This window comes from Cajanus cajan, chromosome 9, assembly GCF_000230855.2.
Source record: "Cajanus cajan strain Asha chromosome 9, NIPB_CcT2T_4, whole genome shotgun sequence".
In the NCBI taxonomy this organism is placed as follows: domain Eukaryota; kingdom Viridiplantae; phylum Streptophyta; class Magnoliopsida; order Fabales; family Fabaceae; genus Cajanus; species Cajanus cajan.
In genome coordinates this window covers 1,672,089-1,698,053 of record NC_138525.1, presented here as the reverse complement: position 1 = coordinate 1,698,053, position 25,965 = coordinate 1,672,089, and the positions used below count along the sequence as shown (strand labels likewise).

Sequence of the window (25,965 nt, the reverse complement as noted above, 5' to 3'; positions counted from 1 at the left end):
TAGTGTTAGTACCACAAAGTGCAAACCTTATGCCATGTATATAACTAATTTCTGTTGACTTTTTCATTCCATCCACCGATTACGAGATTCATTAGTAACAAAATCAAAATGAATTTAGAGTAATTAATTGTTATAAAAGTTTTCACCCACTAATTTCTTGAAGTTAGATCAGAGGAAGTTTTTAGAGAGTGCTTCGACCAGTTTCTTATTTTATTCTTCTGTTTCAATCAAAGTAGAAAAGTTAGGTAAGTTACTCATAGTATTAAAAAAATAATATAAAACTAAGAGTAATATAGAATATAATATTTAAACGAAATAGTATATGTTTTAAAAAGTTAAATAGAATTTCATTATATTTTATTTATATACATGGTTGCTAAAAGATGATAATATACAATATATTTCTAAAATTGATTTGCAGCACGATAAATGCAATATAATTGCATACTAGTTATTATTATGGTATAATCTAATTAATATTAATATATATATATATATATATCAGTTTTATTAACAATTTTTTAATCGACTAGTTTATGTGAAAAAAGATGTTAAGATCACTAATTAATAGAATAGAAATATTCTTCAACGTTTGTAAACCAGTATAGGTGAAAAATAAATAAATTGGAATGATTGTGATTCATTAGGAGGTTATTTTTTATTCATGCGTGGTCATTAGGGATACTCGTACTCGCGGGTAATACCCGAATCTATCCCGACTTTAATAAGAAATACCCGGTTTTGATAAGGTACGGATACAGGTAAAACTCGATATATTAAATCGGATACGGGTATTGTTAAGTCTCAATTTTACCTCTTTTTGGATGAGACTTATACAAGATTTAATGATCAAATTCTTCCATTCTTTGTATCATTGCATCTTAATTGTTCTCATTTTGGTTTCTTTTGTATATGCAGGTATTCAAGTAGAGAATTGAGGAAAAAAGGGTTAAAGGAGTGGAAAATCAAAGAATTAAGGAGCAGAGAAGGCAACCGCGCCGGGCGCAGTGTTAATCGCGCCGGGCGGGCATAAAATAGAGTACTCTCAGTCTTTGGGAACCTCGCGCCGGGCGCAATTTATAATTGCGCCGGGCGCAATTCAAGGCCGAGAGCACATTGAGCATCAGGGAAGCCCGCGCCGGGCGCGAAGTGTAACGCGCCGGGCGCAATAACCCTAATTTGTCTCCTCGGGCTGCATAAAAGGGAAATGTCGAGGGTTTTCTCCCTCATTCGCCCAGGGGCGCCTCCAGGAGCTCTGCAGGAGGGATTCTCAGGCTTCGGAAGCCTCCCACGGTGGATCATTCCTTCGGTTCTTCCTTTCCTCTTCCATCTCTATTTTAGTTTTCCCCTCTTTGTTTTGAGAGGTTCTATCCATTGTATTGGGGTTTTGATGTAACCAACAAACTCTATTGTAATCCCTTTGTGTTTAATGATATATATGTTTTGTTTCATTCCTTGTTGTGTATGATTCTATGCTTAATGCTTGCTTTGGCTTGATCACCCTTTGCATGATTTAAGGTTTCATTGAGTATTGGGAAATATCCTTGAAACTAGTTATGAACATATGCCTAGTGGGAATTGTACCTAGGGATAGGGCTTGACCCATTAGTAGTCTTAAAATCCTAACCGGTAATGCGGGTGGAGGTATTGAGTACTCAAGGGATTGATATTCAATATTTTGCACCTAGGCTCTTTCTCTAAGGAATTAGGTCTGAGTAAATTTATGGTTGACTGAACAATGGATGTAACAAGAGACATAGGATTCACTAGTGTTTGTTTGGTGAAATCAAACCCCCACAACTTCAAGTGTCCATTTTACCATTTCTCACCCCATTTCATTTCTAATTCATTTATTTGTGTTTTAACAATTCCAGTAGTTTTGTTCTTAAATTCATATTCATATTTATTGGGATTGTTCTCAAGTCACAAGTAGCCAATGAATGCTTAGTTTACCTTCTAATCCCTGTGGGTACGATATTTTTACTACTTGTACGGCCGGTACACTTGCCGTGTTTGAGTCCGTTGAGGGAAGTAACCTAATCTATAATTATAAATAAAAGTACTTCAACGGAAATCTCAACAGGTATGTATTTACCCGCCCCGTACCCGTACCCGTTCCAATTTTTAATTTAATATTATTTTCAATTTAATTATATTAAATAATTTTAATATTTTTTTATGTGTGATTATTTATTATAATATAAGATAGAAAAATAACCTAACTATAATTATAATATAATTAAAAAAATAATTAAAAAATATTATATTTTAAAAAAAATAAATAAATAAAAATTTTGACAGGTACGGGTATACCCGATAACCGACAGGGACGAGGATGAAAATTACATACTCAATGAGTACAGATACAGGGATGGGGATGAGTTTAGCTCGCAGGGACGGGGACGAATATCATGAAACCCGTACCCGCCCAGCCTCGTTGCCATCCCTATCCCTAGTGATCACACCTAACTAGTTAAGTACGACCTCCAATATAATGCATATCTTAGAAGAGCAATGATACAATGCTCCGAAATTTTGTCCGAAAATAGTCTGAATTAATTATGATTGACGACATTTATAATTTTTTTTATTATAAAATATAAATTTCAATTAAAAAGAAAAAAAAACTTTTCATTAGTCGGAGATTCGAAACATCCTGGAGAATATATATCATTTTTCATCTTAGAATCAAAACCACCCACTGTTCTCTTGGCATCATTGTTCTACAAAATCAGAATGATTGTAATTCATCGACAGAGTATCTGCTTATTCATGTGTGGTCACACCTAACTAGTTGTTAAGTACAACTTCCTTAATTAATTTCAAGTTTGGCACTTAAATTCATATTAAGAACTAAGATCAATTACAAAAGCTTTATATATATGCTTGGCTTTTTATCCAAAAAAAAAACAAGAATTAATAATTAAGGCTGTGGATAACATGTGTACGTACAATATATTCCTTACAGAAAGAGTTATATTTCCTTGACTTTTATCCATAAATTAGCAAGCAAAGCTTTATGTATCTGCTTTTTTATCCAAAAATTAGCAAGAATTTAATTAAGGTTGTGAGTAACGTGTGTACAATATATTCTTTACAGAAAGGGTTATATATTGCTTTGGCTTTTATCCAAAAATTAGCAAGCATTAATTAAATTAAGGGGTGGGTAACGTGCAGGTAGGTATAGAATCTGAGTAATCCCGTAACATAAATAAAGTGATATATACTATACAAAAATTAAAATGTTTTTTTATAAATATTTTTTATTGGTCTTGGATATATATATATATATATATATATATATATATATATATATATGTATATATATATTTGATTGGTCTCGCATGCATTATGTTGAATGAATGAAGTGAAGTCATGTTTTGTTACTTTGTATACGTAGTGTTTAACTATCCAAAGAAAAAATGCATTAGACAATTCTTTTTTAAAGAATTATCACTATTTAATAATTATTTATTTAAAAAAACTAGTAGTAAGATATGATGTAGAAATTAAGCACTTTTAATTTTTTAATAAATAATATACTAAATATATATACATGTAAACTTATTCTAATAGCTTACGTTTTTAAAATAACTATATAGGAAATTAGTACTAAAATATAATTTTTATGTGAATGATTCTTCATTTCCATTTGTTCCATCTATTGTTTTCAAATTTTGTTTTCGAACTTAATTTTCAGTCATGTATAAAGGTATTTAAAAAAAATGTTTCTAATTTTTTTTTTCTTTTCGCATTTCTCTTTTTATTTTGCTTCGTTTTATTCTAATATAATATTATTCTTTGATGTGTGATTATTCACAATATTTTTATTTATTTATTTATTTTTCTAATATTCGACTGTTGGAAAAAGGTAAGAGCTTTGTGCATCTATTTATCTTTCATTTGACATTTTTTTATTTCATTTTCCAATTTTCCATGTAGAACGTAGTGGACGTTTTCCAAATTTCCAAATTTGAATGTACGGCTATTATAATACGAGAAATGTTAACTAAAACACTTTTAAAAATACCCTCATTTTAATATATAGTGTAAGAAAATTAAGTTGAGTTGGATTTGGATGAACCTATTATACAATTTGATTAAAATTTTATGAATTGAATTGAGTTAGATTTGTGTATTTTTTTTTAAATTCAACCTAACTTGATCATGAACGGATTGGATTGAGTTAGATTAATTAAGTCAAACATAATTAAATTTATTTATTTTTTTAAAAAGTTAAATATTTAATTATAAATATAAATCATTTGATAATTGATTATTTGTTGCAAATAAAATATTGTCAACTGATAAAATAAATAATACTACAAATTAAATTTTAAAATAAATTTATTGATTTATTATATTTAGGGGTGTGCAAAAAATTCAAACTGATCCGAATCAGTCCATGTCGATTCGATTTACATTGAAAATTCTGATCTGTTTTTAAAAAAATTTGAATCAATCAACTATACAAAAGAAATTTAATTATCCAATCCATTTTTACGAAGTGAGTTGGTTCGGTTCAATTCAATTTTTAAAAAAATTGATTTTGAACAAAAGCTGGATAATTGTGCAACGTTAAACCAATCTAATTTTAAAAACTGATCAATTTGATTTGAATTTTTCAAAAATTTGATGCATGAACACCTTTACTTATATTGTTAGCTCAAACAACTAACATTAATACAAAATAAAATTTAAAATAAATATGTTATATTATTACATGCTATTAACTACAAAACACAAAATTTAACCAAAAGTAAAGAAAAATATTATCTTAAACAAGTGATCATCCAAATACTAACTTATTATTATTGTTGTTATTATTATTATTATTTATTATATATGATCCGTGACTTTCAAAATCTATAAACATTGTTTTTAATTATCATAGAATAAGAAAATTTTAGTTTTGTCCTTTTTCGGAAAACACAACTTAAATTTTTTAAATCAATTTGATTGCTCGGTTAATATTCTATTCAAAGATGTTTATTCATTATATTATTTATCAATGTCTTCTTAAACGTCCTTAGAAGCTAATAAAATCCCGTGTTCAATTTATACTAGATGGTTTAATTCCAATTTATGTAAGCCTTATTCTATTTATTTTTACCTCATTATAATTTAAATTAAAATAATACCCTAATTTAATTACCAATTCATTTGTCTATTCCTAATCTATCCCTAATTATGTACTAATTTATAAGGGTATTATATATTGTCCTAGACCTATTATGTTAAAATTACAAATAAAAATTATATGCTACCATGACCGTACGTAGCTTCCCTTTACAAAACACACTCATTTCTCCAAGGTGTGACGTAGTTTCTCAAACTCTCCCTTCTCTAGTACAAGAGACACACTTTATCCCTGAGTTTATATGTGAGTCAATTTAGCATGTGTTTATTCTGCTTTTAAATATAAAAAAAAGGTGGATTCCAAATGGAAAAAATAGAAACTAACATGAGTATGTTTAATTCCACATCAAATATGTTTGAAATCAATTTCATATTATATCCAAAATTATCAAAATTACATTTGTTACATGTTTGACTATTAAGATAACTGATTTTAAAATGTAAAAATTCACATTCACTTGAAAACAATTATTAGCAACTTCTTTGTCAAACAAAATTAATTTTAGAATTTTTTTTACCTAGATTTATAATTACACATTTAAAGTCAATTAACAAGTTTTTAAATAATATTCAATATGAAAATGAAGTACATATTTCTGGTTATCCAAACTAAATTCACATTACTTTTTTTAACTCATATTACTTAAAATTATTACTGCAAATTAATATTTTTTAAATCAATTATATCAACACATAACCAACCATCCACAATATGTAACTTCTCCTTTAACATGAATTTTGGAAGCAGAATTTGCTTAATTAATGCAAAAACAATCCCAAACAGGCGCTAAATGGTGGAAGATTTTTCCTCAAAATTCCTCAACCGATGCAGGTATTCCACCCCCCAATAATATAGCATTCCCAAAAGCGTAAACATATTGATACAAGTAATTAATAGCAACTTAATATTAATAAAACCACAAAAATACTATATTATTAACAAAACTGCAAAGAGAACAACCACAAATTATAATCAAACAAAGAAAATAGTTTATATATTTACTCCATATGAAAATGAACTGCATAAAGTCATTGGAGATTTTATTTTTTTTGGTATAGAGGAATTCCTAAGAAACGAGGTCGAAGGGATCTCAAGTCGAGAATCAGATAAAATAAACATACATATAATAACTTAAATAGTTTAGGACATTGTTCACTACGGCAATGCAATATATTTTAAGGCCTATAAACAATGGGAATCAAGCATAGGTCACTTTTTCTTACTGCAGTAGCCCCATATGACTCAGTCATGTCAAGTTCTTCAATCTTCATATTGTTGGGAAGCTTCCAATCAAAATGGTAAAGCAATCGAGAAAGTGTCAACTCAAAGTTAGGTGTGGCAAATGTAATGCCAGGGCAGATCCTCCTACCAGCACCAAACGGAATAAACTCAAAGTTGGTACCCTTAAAATCAATGGAACTGTTAAGAAACCTCTCAGGTTGAAAACTCTCAGCATCAACCCAATACTTAGGGTTCCTTCCAAGTGCCCATGCATTGATAATGACTCTAGTCTTAGCTGGTATCTCGTATCCATTGATTTGGCACCTCTCTCTATTGATTCTAGGAATTAACAATGGCACTGGTGGGTGTAACCTCATGGTTTCTTTGATGACAGACTTTAGGTATACCAATTGGTGCAATTCTGCCTCATCCACGTACCCTTTGCTACCAAACACCTTTCTAACCTCAGCTTGTGCTTTTTCCATCACATTAGGGTTCTTTATCATTTCTGACATTGTCCATTCCACAGTAGAAGCTGCTGTTTCACCACCACCGATAAACATGTCCTGCAAATCGATTAATATTACTTATCTTCTGTACAACCAAATCATAAATTCTTTCATCTTCATTCCAACTCATTTTTTTTTAAATAATTTTATAATATTAAATTATCGATCAAAACTGACATTTTAAATACCACGATTAAATAAGATAATTTCGTTTGAAATCTTTTTTTTTAAATGCCATCCAAACTAACTAATTAAATAAAATAACATTTAAATTTTATAAATTAATTGACTTAAAATATTATAGCATATATTTGTTCTAAATTAGACACTAAATACTTATATATATATATATATGAGAAATGCTAATATACTCTCACATATTTTTTAGTTGGAGTATGTTAGCAACCTATACCAAAATTTTAGGACAAAAAAATCATTCATTTCTTTTGATTTGGTTAATTTGTATAAAGGATATTATAGTAAAATCTTTTCTTTAACTCATTTCTCTCTTATCTCTCATCATGTCTCCCCTCTCTCTCCGAACAAATAAAAAATTAATTAATAAAAAAAAATGAGTTGGAGAATGAAGTTAATAAGAGAGAGAAAATGTTTTATTTTCTTTTAAAATAAAATAAAATTACTATAATATCTTTGATACAAATTAACAAAATTAAAAGAAATTAATGATTTTCTAGTCCCAAAAATTTTGGTATAAGTTGCTAAGATACTTTAACTAAAAAATAGGTGAGAATATATTAACATTCCCCTTTATATATGCTAGCAGGAAAAAGAAACTTCATGTCTGCATTATATTAAAAGAAAACATAAATAAAAAAATTAGAAGTTACTCACAAAAAAGATAGTTATTAAAAATAAACAAAAGATAAAATGGTCCATATAAAAATGAAAATTAAAAATAATTATTGAAAGTGAAATCCTTTTATATATTAGTATAGATTCATTAGTTTCAAGTTTTTAAATTTGATTAAAAATATTTTTTTCTAATTTTTTAAAATAAAAGGGTATAATAGTCCAAAAAAGTGGAGACCAAGGTAGTTACCGAAAAGAGTATTTCCTTTATATATGCTAGAGGGATTGAGACACTTTCTGCCTCTAATAATTATACACAATAAATATATTAAAAAGTTATGTATAGTTATTCAGAGAATATATAATTTTTTATATTTGAAAGGTATAATGGTCTACTAAAAAATGGAGACTAAAAATGGTTACATACTCCTATATCCCCTTTATAATATATATATATATATGACAATTTTTTTTTTAGTATTATGAATTAAGTATTAACTAAGAATACTTAAATCGTATTGCGAACAAATAATTATCGAGTCTATTTCAAAAAAATATTTGTTCGTTCTCAAAAAATATCAATAAACATTTTTATTTAACAATTAATTCATTGGTAAGTGTGTTAATTTCTGTTTACACTATTATTTAATCATAATTCACTATATAAATGATAAGTGTATTGACTTTATAATCTTTATTTTAAAAATTAAAATACTATAATTTTTGTTTGATTGTTTAAATTTTTTTTTACGCTTAACAGCACATCACTGTTAAACTCAATTAATATTAAAAAAGACAAAAGACATTCATGATTATGATTCATTTAAAGCAATAGAAATGGAACAATGTTTTGGCCACTCTATATGTCAAGTAGTAATAATGCAACTCGGGTCCCCAAGGGGCTTTGGGAGAAACCAAGTGAGTGTCATCCAGAACATTAGAAAAATGGGTTTTCATTTTTGAAATGTAGCAAAGTATAGCAAAAGGCAACCTGATTTAGAAATGTTTATCACCATAGTTTTGCCATGCATTTTAGTTTTTGATTCGTTTCACTCCTATCGTTGGTTTTTATTATTTGTTCTATTACTATACTATTTTTGTTCCACAACTGTACTATTGCATTGTCTGTAACAACACGTTATTTCTTGCAGAAAAATTTATATTAATCTTTGTATTGTTCTAGAATAGCCCCTAAAATGACTTCAAACCAAATTTAAAGGAAAGAAAATAATAATGGTAATGAAAAAGGATCCAAGGCTGGATGGAATGAAAATTTATTATTAATTATATATATATATATATATATATATATATATATATATATTACAAGAAAATGATTTGACATATACTTTATAATGATACAATGCGTGTCACTAAAAATTATTTTTATCCACACAATAAATATAATATATGTTGGTATATTGTTAAAATGTGTAAGTATAGATTATAGTGACATATAAAATATGTTATTAAATCTTGTATATTACACGTATAACAATATTTTTTATTTGTCACAGTATATAACATTTTTGTAATGATATATATATATATATATATATATATATATATATATATATATATATATATATAATTGTATATGTATTTTAGTCACGATTATTTAGATCATGATTATATATATATATATAGAGAAAGAGAGATTTGATTTCTAATATTTTATATTATTCATTTTTTTTATTTTTTTATAAACTAAAATTAGGTAAATAATGATTATTATTATTTTTAATATTATTGTAATTTATATATAATGTTATTTAAATAATTATAAATTTTTATTAAAAAAATAAGTTGTTTAAGAAATAATTTTTGATAAATTCTTTGTAAACCTTTTAGAAAAATTTCAAGAATGACTATAATTATAATGATTTTTTATATATAAAAGTTAAAACGTTTTATAAAAAGTTATGTTGTATCTGAAAAATATTCTTCAAAAATTATTAACTTTATAAATTTTATAAACAATTATTTCTACCTTAAATATTGATAAAAGTTTTATACTTTTAAGTAATAAATATTTTTAATAAAATACTACCACTGTTCCTATATATAAGACTTAATTATTTAATACTAAGATTAAAAAAAGTAATTAATTCAATTAATAACAATAAATTTTATTCTATTCATATATATATTTTTTTAAATTATGGTTATACTACTTCTCTTTTCTAATTAATATTCATGTATTTTCTAATTAATTAAAATGTATGTCCTATATATTATTATTATTTAATTAATATTAATATTTATCCTAATCAATCAAATATATACTCTTTAAATAGTTTATAATTAATGCATTTTATCAAATTAAACAAATACACTTTAATTAAAAAAATATTTTAATATAAAAATAATTAATATATAAGACAAGATAAATTGAATCTTATAAAAATAATGAGTCATGAAAATAATACTTTTTTCACCTAATTGAAATACTTGTGACTCTAGATATCTCATTTATTAATAAATATTACTCCATTATATATTTGATCTATACAAAACATTTATTATTTTTATTGAAAAGTACAATATTTATTAAGAAATGGGAAAAAAAAGATAAAGTAATTAATATGTTATTAATTTACAAATATCGATATCTTTATTTATACAAAATACTCCAAAGTAATACACTAGTAATATATTTTAAGGCATGTGTCAAACTGTAGAATGTGAGATTGATCAAATGAAAAATGGAAAGAAGTTACATTTAATTTTTTGTATCCTAAGTCACTCTATCCGGTTTGCCTTTCAAACTTCTAGATTTAGACAAAGTATGTATTTATTTATTATTAGTAGTAGTAAATGTAGAATAGTCTTGATTAAAAAATTATAAAACATTTATCATTTTGTATCTTTTATTAGTGAAAAATATCTTTAAAGAAATTAATATTTTCAATAAATTTTTAAAATAATTGTCATTGATAATTAATTTGAAATTATATTTAATTATTATGTACATGTATATCTGTAATTTTATTATAAACCAATATATTAATGATTACGAATTTGATTGAATTTTTAATTTAAAAAATAATTAATTGTATAATATTTTTTTGCAAAACTTAATAATTAAATATTATTAATTATAAGAAAAATAATATATTTTTCGGTCAAAATTACAATGTTCTTACAATTAATATAGAGTAGTTGATAATTTAAAATTATATTTTAAATATATATATATGTATATATATATATATATTAATTACGAGAAATATAATAATATAATATTTAAATGAAATAGTATGTATTTTAAAAAATTAAATAGGATTTCATTATAGTAATAATTTACTTGTATATATATTTTTTAAAGAAGATAATATATAATATACTTTTAAATTCAATTTCCAGTTCGATAAAAATAATATAAAAATTTCAATATATTAGTTATTATGATGGTATATAATCTAATATATCATTTTTATTAACAATTTTTTTAATTGACTAGTTTATGTGGAAAAAGATGTTATAACCATTATTCAACGGATTAGAAATTAGTATTTTATTAGTATGCGTATTTCACATGTTAAATATTTATTATATATAATTAAAATTTATAATAAATTATCTATATAATATTTAAATATAATTATATTTAAAATTAATATAAATAAATATTTTAATATATAAAATATATTTTAATTTTATAATAAATAAATATATTATTTTAGTTATTGATAATTTATTTAAAAATATTAAAATTTAATTTATAAAAACATGATAAATAAGAAAATTGAATTAAATATATAGACTATAGAGTTTCATATAATAAACACTTGGAGTTGCATATGTTCATGTAACTGTTTCTAACCTGGATGACGGCTTTAAGGTTGTCCTCAGTCAAAGGATATTCCGATTGAAACCTGAGAAGAACATCGACAAGATCTTCCACCGTTTCACGTTGTTCGCTTTTCCTATTCTTGTGCTCGTCGATGATGTCTTGCAAAACCTTATCAACCTCTCTATGGACCTCTTCAACTTTCCTCTTCGCCCTCACTTGAAGCACTCCAATGGAGGGATACAAATCAGCCACAGAGAACCCTCCAATCAGACTCAGTTGTTTCTTAATCGTTTTTATGAACACTTCTTGGTACCTGCTTTTCTTCCCAAACAGCGCACGTGCCGCAATCGCATAAATTAGGGGGTACACATGCTCAGAGAGATTGAAAACGCACCCTTCGCTTGCAGATACTTTTTTGATTAACTCCGAAACCTCTTCTTCTCTAATGAACCGAAACGATTGCACGCGTTTTGTGGTTAAGAGCTCCACTGTGCATAGTTTTCGAAGCAGCCTCCAATAGTCACCGTGCGGAGCGAATGAAATGCTGGTGGCGTCGTACGACACGATTCTCGATGATATAAGGTTTGGCCTATCAGAAAAGTTGAGATCTTGTGTTTTCATTATCTCTTCTGCCATTTCTCGTGACGTGACTATGATATTGGATACCTCTCCTAGTTTTAGGTGCATTAAGGGACCATACTTGTCGGCTAAAATTTTCAAGCGGTGGTGAGTGAGTGATCCAACGAGTTGGTGTATGTTTCCAATGAGAGGTAGGGTTCTTGGTCCTGGGGGCAATTTGGTGTTAGGATCCTGTTTCTGAAATAGTTTGAACAACACTAAGAGAAAGAGAAAGAAGGTGATGAGGTAAATGGAAAGAGGGTCGTTGTGGAGCTCCATGATCGAGACTCTAGACCTAGCTTTGCAAAGAAGGGCGAATATATGATGAAAGCACCCAAGAGGACTTACATATATATATTTGTTAGAAATATTAATATTTAGAGGTTACTACTTCGGTTTAGATTAATATATGCAACTCTTTTATTATATTTATTTTATAATGTTATATTGATTTTTTTCCTTATATATAAATTCCAAGGGAATACGCATGATAAATATTATTAGAAAGGGAAACTAATTCTCATACGTTCATCTATAGTTATATATTTATAATTAATAAATAAGTAATTTTTTAAGTACCATCAATTAAAAAAAAAAAATTCTCTATTTGAGAGGAATGACACGTGTCTTAAATTAGTCAAAATACGTGTGATTGAAACTACATGCAAGATCATGTACGCGACTTCTTCATCAGTAAAATACCACGTCTCACTTTCAAACCAATTTTGTTATATATAAAAAAAAATTGTGACATAAAGTGAAGTTATATTGACCGGTAACATCCATGTTGGTTCCTCCAAAACGAGAGTAAGTTTCAAAATATCCCCTTCTCATAGAGCATCTATAATTAACTCTCAATCACTTTAAATGAGTTTCATTGTGCCACGTCACTCATAAGCAACTCATATTATATAATCAAAATATTTATTTATATATTAAAAGTTATTTTATTATATAATAAAAATATTTATTTACTATAATTTAATTTATAGGTGCGCCTACCACCATCTCCTCTTCGCATCCCTCAAAACCCTTTCCCCTTTCCCATTTCCCTCATGTGGCCAGCGTGGCTCAATTCACCCAACCGCTCCCGAGGAAGAGGGTCCAGTCGCCGAGGACGCGCGCGCCAGAGGAGGTCCGGTCGGAGATGCGCGCTAGAGGAGGTCTGGTCGGGCGGAGACACGCGCGGAGAAGAGGTCCACCTCGCCGAATCTCCACGTGGCTGACGATTTCCACGAGGCGGAGGTTCCCGGACACGTGAGCGTGCGCCGCAGACGATTTTTGCCACCACCGTCGTGTGCACGGCCGGCTTCAACAACCGTGCTGCGCGTGCTTCGTCAGGAAGGAGGGGACGTTGAAGCTGAACGGTCCGTCGGCGAAGTTTTCCGAGTCAACGAGGCGGCGGTGACTCTCTTCTAGTTTGGCGCGGACGTGGTTGCAACAGCGATTGGAAGAGTTTGACGCGGTTGGAACAGAGCTAAGCACCGTTGCTTGCTGAAGCTCGGTTGCTAAAAAAACAGCAACTTTCCTTGTCACCTAGGAATGGGTTAGCAACTTTCCTTGTCACCTAGGAATGGCACAACATAAGCACCTCCCCTTGGAAGTGCTCTTAGAGCATCTATAATTTCTAACAACTTTAAATGGGTCCTACTGTGCCACATTACTTATAAGCAACTCATATTATATTTTTACAACTTTTGTTCCAATGGAAATTATTTATAAGCACCTCAACTTTTTTACAACTCATATTACACTTTTTGACATTTCAATTTTTTTACAACTCATATTTCAATAATAATAAAAATTACATAATAAAAAATATATAAAAAATTTTAATAATAAAAAGAAATTACATAATAAAAAAATACAAAAAATTACAATAATAAAAATAAATTTATTCACGTTTCAACGTCTCTCCAACGTCTCTTTTTTCTTATTTACGTTTATCAAAGTCTATCACCCTCTATTCACGTTTATTCTCCTACACTCTCCATTCACTCTCTGCATTCTCCCTTCACTCTTTCTTCACTCTCTCTTCTTCGACTGGCGCGCGGAGGGGTCACGGGCGGAGGTAGTCGTAGGCGGGGCGAAGGGGTTCGGCCGGGGGGTTCTAGCGCTCGTGGGGCAGGGGTGATGCCCGCGTGGGCCGCGGGTCTGGCTATATGGAGCAGAGGTGGTTCCCGCGCGGGGCGTACGGGGTTGCGCATGGGGGCGGAGGGGTTTGGCCGTTGGCTTCTGGGCAGAGGCGGTTCACATGCTGGGCGGAGGTTGTTCTCGAGTGGGCCGTCGGAACTGCTTGAGCCGCGCGCGGGGCGTACGGGACTTGCTGGAGACACGCGACCGGCGACGCGCGACCGGTGACGCGTGAACGGCCACTGGCCGGCGTTGCCAAACCTCCCCGGACGAACGAACAGGAGGTGAACCATGGTTTTTTCTACTTTCTTTTTTTTCATAAGTGTGGTCCATATTCCACGTAAATCAATTTCAACCAATGAAATTCTTCTTCTCAGTGCTAAGGACTGTTGCTTGTACAAGTAACTGACAAAAAAATTTAAGAAACTCAGTTGCCATGTAGGATAACTCCAATGGCAGTTTCTAACAAGCACTGTTGCTTATCAATAAACAACACACTAAGCACCTGTCGCTGGAGGTGCTCTTAGTCGGGTAAAAAAAAAAACCTTATTTTAATATACAAATTAATATCCTAAATATATTAGCTGTATCCTGTCTCATGTGTTACTGTTTTGATGCTAGTTTTGTGCAGTTAATAGGGGTCACAGTAGAATAAATAACGTGTGTAGATGGGTTGATGAGTGAAAAGTAACTTTTTTTTTTTAATATGATACGACATCATACCGACTTTGCTGATACCCATCACATTTAGTGAGTCCTTCCTCTCACTAAATATAAGTAGATTGATTATAAAAACTTTAAATATAATATTAAAATTTGTTTAATTTATTGGGTCAGCAACGATTTCCATATAATGCAAGAATTGGTATTTGTTTCCGTAAGTCTGCAACGGTTTTGGATTTCTGAGAAGTTAACCTTGATATGCTTTATCTCTGTTATGAACAAAATTTCTTGCATTTCCTAAGGAAGACTTTGCAGTCTGGCCTCATGATTGTGGCCATTTGGTTCCGTTTCAAAACATGCTTTGACATCAAAATGAAAAGTCGAGCTATTCGAATGCAATAAAACCTACATAAAATATAATTCACACTTAACCTAACACACTAGCTAGTCCTCTCTATGATCTATCATATGCCAATACCACAGTTCATTCGTAGGAAAATGATATATATAAAGCTTTTAAGCAATGTTAATAATGGGAGACAAACTTACACGTGAAATTATATAAAAACATGGCGCATCATTGATTTTGATTAGAAAACAAACTAGAAAAAAATTCCAAAAAAGTTAAATGGTGTGTTTATAGCATGAACATCCAATAATTAGTTGTTAATGAAAGTGGTGGGGTTGGAAGAATCACTACTACATGAAAGACATTTTACATCAACTCAATTAGACAATCTAAATTAGTTCTACTACTGATGTAGTATTTATCATTGTATATTTTTTATTAGTGAAAAATATCTTTAAAGAAATTAATATTTTCAATAAGTTTTTAAAATAATTGATATTGATAATTTGAAATTATATTTAATTATTATGTATATGTATATCTGTAATTTTATTATGCGATTAATTTTGATTAAATTATTGGTTAAAAATAATAAATAATATAATAATTACTATTAATTTAGAAAACAATAATAAATCAATATTAATATTAATTGTATAGTAGGATAATTTATAATTTAAAATTAAATTTAATTAGTGTATATATATACATATTAATGATTATAATGTTGCTATAATTAACATAGAATAGTTGACAATTTGAAATTATATTTTGTTAATATATATATATATATATATATATTAACAAAATAGTATATATTTAAAAAATTAAATAGTATATATTTGAAAAATTAAATAGGATTTCATTATAATTATAATTTACTTGTTTATGTTGTTTATAAAGAAGATATACGATATACTTTTAAATTCGAGTTACAGCTCGATAAAGATAATATAATAATTTAAACATATTAATTTATTATGGTGGTGTAATCTAATATATATCAGTTTTATTAACAATTTTTTTAATTGACTAGTTTATGAGGAAAAAAAAATATATTATAACCATTATTTAATAGAATAAAAATACTCTTCAATGTTTTTCTAATTAGTTTTCTAGTAAGTGCAAAAAAAAAAGCTAGTATTTTAATTAATATGTGTATTTGACATGTTAAATATTTATAATATATAATTAAAATTTATAAAAAAAAATATATAAATAAATGTTATATTTAAATATAAATTATATTTAAAATTAATAAATAAATATTTTAATATATAAATTATTTTAATTTTATAATAAATAAATATATTATTTTAATTATTAATAATTTATTTTTAAAAAATATTAAAATTTAATTTATATCTATATATATATAATAAATAAAAATTTAAATTAAATATATAGAGTTGTGTATAATAAATACTTAGAGTTTCTTATGTTCTTAACATTAATTAATTTATATAAATATGTAATTATTACTAACCTGGATGATGGCTTTAAGGTTGTCCTGAGTTAAAGGATATTCCGATTGAAACCAAAGAAGGACATGAACAAGATCCTCCACTGTTTCACGTTCTTCACTTCTCCTATTTTTGAACTCATTGATGATGTCCTGCAAAACATTATCAACCTCTTCAACTTTCCTCTTCGCCCTCACTTGAAGCACTCCAATAGAGGGATATACAAATCTGCCATAGAGAACCCTCCAATCAGACTTCTTGGTACCTGCTTTTCTTCCCCAACAACGCACGTCCTACAATCGCCTAAATTAAGGGCTTCATGTGATACTTTTTTAATTCGATATTTTAAACCCTAAATCCTAAATTTGAATTATGATTTTTAAAATTAACAATAATAAATAACACTAATTCTGATTTTTAAAATTAATTTGATGTCATTGTTAATATTATCTTTCTATTTTCTTTTTTTACTTCTAATCAAAATAATAATAAAATAAATTTTAATAATATTTCATTCAAAGTATTAGACATTATTTTTTTTTATAACTCTATTATGTTTTTATTGCTTTTGATTTTTTCTATTATTGTCATTGTGAGATATATTTCAAATTATATTGGTGTTATAATACAATGTAATTTCTTTATTTTCTAGTATTACGCCGGTGTCTATGAATAACTTTATAAAAATTACTTTTTTGTTTTAATGAAAATAAAAAATTAAAATTTAAAAAAGATAAATTATATGTACAAAAATTAAAATAAAATTGATTTAAATATATTTGTACTCCAAATAAAATAAAATGTTTTAATTGTTTGTACAATATTATTTTTAATATTTAATAAGTATTATTTAATATTCAATTTATAAGTGATTGCACTATTCGCATATTTAATGAGTATTTAATATATGAATTAAAAGTATATATATTGCATTTATTAATACCAGATAATTAAAAGCATATGTACCGTGTATAAGTGATCGCACGATTCTCATATTTAATACTTTTTTCATTTTTTATTTATAGTCATTTTGTCAGAATTTGTTTTTTTTTTTTCATTGTCATTTATTTTACTAAAATCAATGATTTATTAATTTTTTTTCTTCTCATTTTTACCCTTGATAATTAATATATGTTTACTGAACATTTTGTTTATTTATTTCTAATGTCTACCTATTTTTTCTCTAACCACTTATGTGAAGTTAATGTTGTATTTAAAAGGATAATATGTTTCCAATGAAATACTATAAAAAATAGAGGGTAGAATAGGAAAGTAAGTAATAAATATTTTTGAAAACTAAAATTTCAGTCATTTTTTTAAGTCCTGCCAAATCTTAAACGACTATGAATAAAAAACGGAAGGAGTAATAAATGAGTATTATTTAATACACAGTATATCACTGCACCATTCTCATATTTAATGAGTATTTAATATATGAATCAAAAGTATATATATTACATTTATTACAAGAAAAACGCAAATTTTTGACATACATAATCCGTCGATAAAAAGGAATATTCATCGAAAATTCTTTATTTCTGACAGATGCAAATCCGTTAGAAAAAGGGGCGTCGAAAAAAAAATCCATTGAAAATAATTTAATCTGTCAGAAATTTCCGATGGATATATCTATCGGTAATTATCTGTCAGAAATTTCTGACGAATTTGACGGATAAATCTGTCAAAATTTTTTTATTTAATTTTAATAAATTAAATTTTTGTTTAATTTTTAACATTATCTTTATTTTTTACATTTATTTAAAATATTATACATAAATTTAAAAATTAAAATTAATTATAATTTTTTTAAAATCTAAAAATCAAAAAATTAAAAATGATTGTTTTTAAAAAGAATTTGAAAAAAAAAAACCGAAGTGAGAAATCGGTTATTGGGTAACTGATTTTTCAAAGGAATTTTGATTTTTTTTAAAAAAATCATTTGGGACACATTAATAATAGTTTAGTATATTTATTATGTGAAAAAATAAACAATAATAAATAACACTAATTCTGATTTTTAAAATTAATTTGATGTCATTGTTAATATTATCTTTTCATTTGCTTTTTACACTTCTAATCAAAACAATAATAAAATAGATTTTACTAATATTTCACTTAAAGTATTAAACATTATTTTTTTTATTTTTTTTAACTCTATTATTTTTTTATTGTTGTTGTTTTTTTCTATTTATATCATTACGAGATATATTTCAAATTATACTGGAATTATAATATAATGTAATTTCTTCATTTTCTAGTATTATGTTGGTGTCTATGAATAATTTTATAAAAATTACTTTTTTGTTTTAATGAAAATAAAAATTTAAAATTTAAAAAGATAAATAATATGTACAAAAATTAAAATAAAATTGATTTAAATATATTTGTACTCTAAATAAAATAAAATGTTTTAATCGTTTGTACAATATTATTTTTAATATTTAATAAGTATTATTTAATATTCAATTTATAAGTGAGTGCACCAATCTCATATTTAATGAGTATTTAATATATGAATTAAAAGCATATATATTGCATTTATTAATACCAGATAATTAAAAACATATGTACTGTGTATAAGTGATCCCACAATTCTCATATTTAATAATAAATGAGTATTATTTAATATACAGTATATCAGTGCACAATTTTCATATTTAATGAGTATTTAATATATGAATCAAAAGCATATATATTACATTTATTACAAGAAAAACGTAAATTTTCGACACACATAATTCGTTAGTAAAAAGGAATATCCATCAGAAATTCTCTATTTCTAATGGATTTTCGATAGATACAAACCCGTCGAAAAAAGAAACGTCAGAAACACCTTATCTTCTTAATTAAAAGTTATACAGCAAATTACTTGTTATGTGATATGTTTAAATTATTTATTTTACCTCGCAAATATTTAATTGTATTAATTATATAAATCATTTCATAAATAAAACACATTAAGTAATTATATATATATAAGGATATATGTTAGAAATAATAATATTTAGAAATAGTAATATTACACAACTTTTTAAAATATTCTCACAAAATTTTGTAGTCTCATCTAATATCAAACTTTATTCCTATTTATAAGACCCAAATTAAAATAATTATTTATTATTTTATATAAAACTCAATTCATATTGTCTTGTTTATTAATTAGTTTTAAACTAAAATATCTCTAATTAAAGTATATTCTCTTAATATTCTTTTAGAAAATTTTGTAATTTCATTTATAATATAATATAAGAGTATTTTATGTATTAATGTCATAAAAGTTACACCTGTATCGTTTGAACCCTCCTCTATATATATATATATTAAATACCACTCCCTATGAACTTATATATAAGTATTTATTCAGTCCTGTTCAAGTTAATATGATGAGTCTCAAGTAAATAAAGATAGGAGTATATCTTCTGTTGGCAACATGACACAATCAATATTTGAATGTACAGTTTCTTGCAGAGTAATAAAAATCCCCACTGGGTTGAAGTCAGTTATTTTCTCCCTAACTAAGCCCTCTTCTGAGAACAAAAACACGAAAAGACAACCCCTCTGTATCTGGAAATAAAGATTTCCAGTTTCAACGCTAATCCATGATAACTTGCCTGCTTAATTGAACAATTATAGTAGATAGCATAGAATTTATCAGTTAAATAAAGTTCACTTCATAAATACAAAAGTACTGTGACTACCATATCTACAATATACAATTCCAACATGCTTATATTTTTAAAAACTGGGGACTAACCTTAACCTTTACACATAAGATTGGCTAGAGAACCACTAGCTCTTGATTTTGAGAGTGAAGGAGAATATAGGCAAAAGGTTGAGTTAATTGTTTCAAATATATAACCAAACAAAAGGGCATATGGCTAGTAAGGATGTTTAATAAGCCCACTGCCCCATCTACCTTGGCAAAGAGTTTAATCCAGAACTGTAGTGTATGTCCAAGTTTTACTTCTCTTTTCACGTGCAATAGCACAGAATCTTAATAGTGCATTATCAGAAGAGGAAGATGTGGAAGTAGAAGTCTCAACATCAGACATACATTTTCGTTTGTGCTGGACTGCATTTGATGAACCTGGATGTTCATTTTCTGCAATAATTTGAGAAATAGCTTTCTTTCCGTGCAATCCTTGTGATGTACACCCAAGCCCAACATCATCATCATCATCTAGGTCTATGATCTCCACATTTTCCAATTTCACTCTTCCCCCAGCTGGCACAAAAGAGACATGTTAAAACTTATATAGCATTACTTTTGTTAACAGAACACTTCAAGCACAAGGTAGGAGACTAAAGAGTAGTAGATTCTATAATACAAATAAAATATTGGTTGTGGCCCCAGCATTTAACAAGTATTCTAGTGCACTGTGGTTCTATATCTTTCAAACTGTATTGTTTGTATGGGGTTGACTTGACATACTTTCATCGTGTCTGGTTGATGAAACTGATTACATGAATCACAATCCAAGACCATTTACTTTGTGTTTGTGCTGGTGATAAAGGAGAAGACTTCACATCAGATGAAGATGCCTCAAGTCTTGTCAAATTTCTTCATGCTGCTTTTGCTTTCCTTGATAAAGGACATTTGGTCGTCTTTTATTTGCTTTCAAATTGTCCTTGTTAGTTTTTTTGTCACGTTAAAAAAAATAAAAGCTTGTTTCTTGAAAGTTGGAATAGAGGGACTACTGTTTTTCTAATGACTCTGGTCTATGCATGATTCACTTTATATACGGAAAATAGTAAATACATATAATCTATATTAAAGAGCAGTGGCACAAAGATGAACAGCATTTTTCTCGGGAATCAATTGAACTGCCTGTGATGGTAGTGTCTTACCAGTCTAGGTGAAAGTGAATTAAAAGGGATTATTAGGCTGCTTCACACCAACGAGGCAACAGAAGATGGAAAATACAAAGCTGATTATAAGTATCAAGTATCAACCCTTCATTGGTAGTTAGGATTAGAAACTTCAAATTGCAATGTGCAAGGTTACACCACTTATTTATGCTCAATATGCATGAGCTACAGTTCCTCTCTGTACATGTTTGGCTCATGTCAATGCAAAGCCTTATACTCTCTCTCTCCCTTTTCTTCATCACTCTGTCAAATTCTAGAGTAGTTTAAGAGTTTGAAAAAAATGTTGCTTTTCTTCCTAACCTAATAAGCAGCAAGAAGCAAAAAATACCCTTAATTATATAAACTAGTTCCTATATCGCAAATGGTAGAGTTTGGAGCTGTACCCATATCAGTTGTGCTCTTATCCCCATCTCTATTCTTATGCCTTCAGACGTATACCTCTTTGTATACCTTCTTAATGAGGGTTCTTGTATCAACACTCCCCTCCAAAGCAACAACCTTGTCCTCAAGGTGAAATTGAGGAAAAAGTTTTACTATCTTTGAATCTAATTCCATAAATTCTCAAAGTCTGCCAAGTTTTGCCACCATTTAAGAACCTCCAGCTCTCTCTCCCACTTTGTTGTTGTTGTGATTCAGGAATTGTGTGTCTTGTTGTACACACACCAATCTTATTTATAGAGTGAATACAATAAATGATAGAGATACTAATCTCTTATATTATGGAAACTAATCTAATCATATCCCTAATTGATAGTGAGGATAATATATGTATCCAACAATATCTGTACAATATCTGTAACACTCCCCCTCAAGCTAGAGCATATATATCATATGCGCCAAGCTTGTTACAAATATAATCAACCCGAGGCCCTTTAAGAGATTTTGTGAACACATCTGCTAACTGGTCACTAGAGTGGACAAATTCAGTGATGATTTCTCCTGAGAGCACTTTCTCTCTTACAAAATGACAATCTATTTCTATGTGTTTAGTCCGCTCATGGAAGACTGGATTGGAGGCAATGTGGAGAGCAGCTTCATTATCACAGATGAGTTTAGTTCCCTGAGTGTCTCCAATTTGAAGTTGCTTGAGAACTTGTTGTAGCCATGTAACTTCACTTGCAGCTCCTGCCATAGCACGATATTCAGCTTCCGCAGTGGATCTAGCAACTGTAGTTTGCTTCTTGCTTTTCCATGAAATTAGGTTGCCTCCAATTAGAACACAATAGCCAGAGGTAGACCTTCTATCTGATGGTGATCCTGCCCAATTAGCATCTGAATAACAGACAATTTTGGAATTGCCTTTGTCCTCGTATAGTAGTCCTCGGCCTGGTGCCTTCTTGATATATCTGAGTATCCGCATTGCTGCATTCCAATGACTATCACGAGGATCGTTAATGAATTGGCTTACTACACTTACTGGGAATGCGATGTCTGGCCTGGTGACAGTAAGATAGTTAAGTCTGCCAACAAGTCTACGATATCTTTCTGGGTCATCCAATGGCTCCCCCTGACCAGGAAGAAGCTTGATGTTGGGATCCATCGGAGTATCACTAGGGCGGCAGTCAACCATACCAGTCTCAGTGAGAATGTCTAGAGCATATTTTCGTTGAGAAATTGCAATACCAGAAGTGGAGTGAGCAACCTCGATCCCCAAAAAATATCTAAGTGGACCAAGGTCTTTCATCTGAAATTGGCGGTGAAGGTGAGATTTGAGACGACAAATACCATCGGAGTCATCACCAGTAATGACAATGTCATCAACATACACCACTAAATAAATACAAAGTCCAGATGAGGAGTGAAGGAAGAAAACAGAGTGGTCAGCTTCACAACGAGTCATACCAAACTCAATCAAGGCGGAGCTGAAGCGTCCAACCAAGCACGAGGAGATTGCTTCAAGCCATAAAGAGAACGACGAAGACGACAAACAAGGTGAGTCTCACCGGAAGCAATAAAGCCAGGGGGCTGATCCATATAAACCTCTTCTTGCAATTCACCATTTAAAAAGGCATTTTTAATGTCCAATTGGTGTAGTGGCCAATAACGAATGGCAGCCATAGCAAGAAACAAGCGAACAGAAGTCATCTTGGCGACAGGGGAGAAAGTATCCCCATAATCGAGGCCATAGATTTGAGTATAGCCCTTTGCAACCAATCTTGCTTTAAAGCGGTCAATGCTACCATCTGGTGCAACTTTCACTGTGTACACCCATCGACAACCAACAGTAGACTTGTCAGGTGGTAAAGGTACCAACTCCCACGTGCCACTAGTCTGCAAAGCATCCATTTCATCTAGCATCGCCTGTCTCCACCGAGAATCAGCCATAGCTTCACCTGTAAACTTGGGAATAGACACAGAATCCAAAGAAGAAACAAAAGAAAAGTAGGAAGGAGACAATCGATGACAGGAAAAAGTACAAGCATATAAAGGATGAGGATTGCGGGTAGTGCGAATACCTTTATGAATGGCAATGGGAAACTCAGGCAAAGGATGTTCAAGTGCAGGAGGCATCGCTAGAGAGTCGGTTGGAGCAGAAGATGAAGCTGGGGGAGTTGTAGATGGAACCACCTGTGGATGACGTGTCCTACGCTGATAGACAAGTAATGGTGGTGGATCAATGACTACAGCCGGAGCCGGAGGAGGACTAATAGGTTGATCATCTAAAGAAGTATGACTAGTAATATCCTCAGAAAAGAAAGAAGAGGATGACTCAAAGAAGGAAACGTCAGCAGAAACAATATAGCGTTGAAGTTGTGGACAAAAACAACGATACCCTTTTTGGAGTCTAGAATAACCAAGAAATATACACTTGAGAGACTTAGCAGAAAATTTATCTTTACTTGGAGTGAGATCATGGACAAAACATGTACAACCAAAGACGCGAAGTGGAACATGATAGAGATCTTTTTGTGGATATAGGATGGTGTATGGGATTTGATTGCTGAGAACAGAGGAGGGCATGCGATTAATCAAGTAACAAGCAGTAAGAATCGCATCACCCCAGAATCGAAGTGGAACTTTGTGATGAAGGAGAATAGTACGAGCTGTCTCAACCAAATGACGATTTTTGCGTTCAGCTACACCATTTTGCTGTGGTGTGTGGGCACAAGAGGTCTGATGAAGAATACCTTGGGAGGAAAGAAAAGACTGAAATTTTGAAGATAAATACTCTTTTGCATTATCAGTACGTAAGGTTTTAATAGATTGACCAAATTGAGAAGTAATTTCAGTGAAAAAACTTTGAAAAATATGAAAAACATCAGAACGGTGTTTCATTAAGAAAACCCAAGTACAACGCGAAAAATCATCAATAAAGGTAACAAAATAAGAATAACCTAAAGTTGAACAGACTCGACTAGGTCCCCAAATATCTGAGTGAACCAGGGTAAATGGTGACGCAGCACATTTATGGACACTAGATGGATAAGATTGACGAACATGTTTTCCTAATTGACATGACTGACACTGGATGTTTTTAACGGTAGAAAGGTTAGGAACTAAAAGTCGTAATTTTTCCAAACTGGGATGACCAAGACGTTGATGAGCAAGATCAGCAGAGGTGAAAACACACGCAATCGGTGATGAGAGACGATACAGTCCCCCAGACTCATGTCCTGCTCTAATCGTCTGTCCAGTACGCCGATCCTGAATAAGAACAAAATTATTAACAAACAACACAGAGAAATCAAGGGTACTGGTGAGTTTGCTAATGGAAATTAAATTAAAAGGACAACCAGGAACAAATAGAACAGAATGTAAAGGGAGGTGAGGGAGGGGGTGAATTTGACCAATGCCATGAACTTTAATTTGAGAACCATCGGCAAGAGTAACAGGTGGCAAGGAGTCGGAGAAAGACAATTTAGAAAAATAAGATTGATTACCAGTCATATGATCAGATGCACCAGAGTCAAGAATCCAAGGTCCAAGAGAAGGAGACTGAGACATAAAGGCCACAGGATTACCAGAGTGAGCCACGGTAGTGGCAGGCGAGGCAGATTGTTGAGTTGCTCGAAGCTGAAGAAGATCTTGATACTCAGAGGCAGAAATAGTGACATCTATAAGAGAGGAAGAGCCGGCAGAGGAGGTAGTATTAGGCACATGAGCAACATTCACTGATGATGACTGTTCTCGGGCCTTTTTGCGACAGTTGACTTCAAGATGACCAAAGAGGTGGCAATAATTGCAACGAGGCTTCTGTTTTCCACGAATTTCGTTACGTCCATTACCACGATTAGATGAGTGAGAAACAAGAGCAGAGGAGTCTGTAGCAGTTGCAGAAGGAGTAGCAACAGTATGAGAGATGGAGAGACGCAACAATTGTTCACTAACAATGTCGTATGTAGGAATAACAGGGGCAGACAAAATCTGATTACGGACTGACTCAAGCTCAGGAG

The 25,965-nt window shown here is 29.8% G+C and overlaps 1 protein-coding gene across 1 annotated transcript; it reads right to left on the bottom strand.

Annotated features, from left to right (window-relative positions):
• Positions 1–6,106: 6,106 nt before the first annotated feature.
• Positions 6,107–12,427, bottom strand: LOC109791234 (cytochrome P450 71D10). Its single transcript, XM_020350506.3, has 2 exons — positions 11,507–12,427; positions 6,107–6,927 (listed from the first exon to the last, which is right to left on the bottom strand). Exons 1-2 carry the CDS (start codon positions 12,371–12,373, stop codon positions 6,316–6,318), a joined length of 1,479 nt encoding a protein of 492 aa, XP_020206095.1. The 5' UTR covers positions 12,374–12,427; the 3' UTR covers positions 6,107–6,315.
• Between the last annotated feature and the right edge of the window lie 13,538 nt (positions 12,428–25,965).

Coding starts and splice junctions, on each gene's coding strand:
- LOC109791234 (XM_020350506.3), bottom strand. CDS start 12,373: ATGGAGCTCCACAACGACCCTCTTTCCATTTACCTCATCACCTTCTTT. Junction 6,928..11,506: donor ACCTTAAAGCCGTCATCCAG/GTTAGAAACAGT, acceptor ATCGATTTGCAG/GACATGTTTATCGGTGGTGG.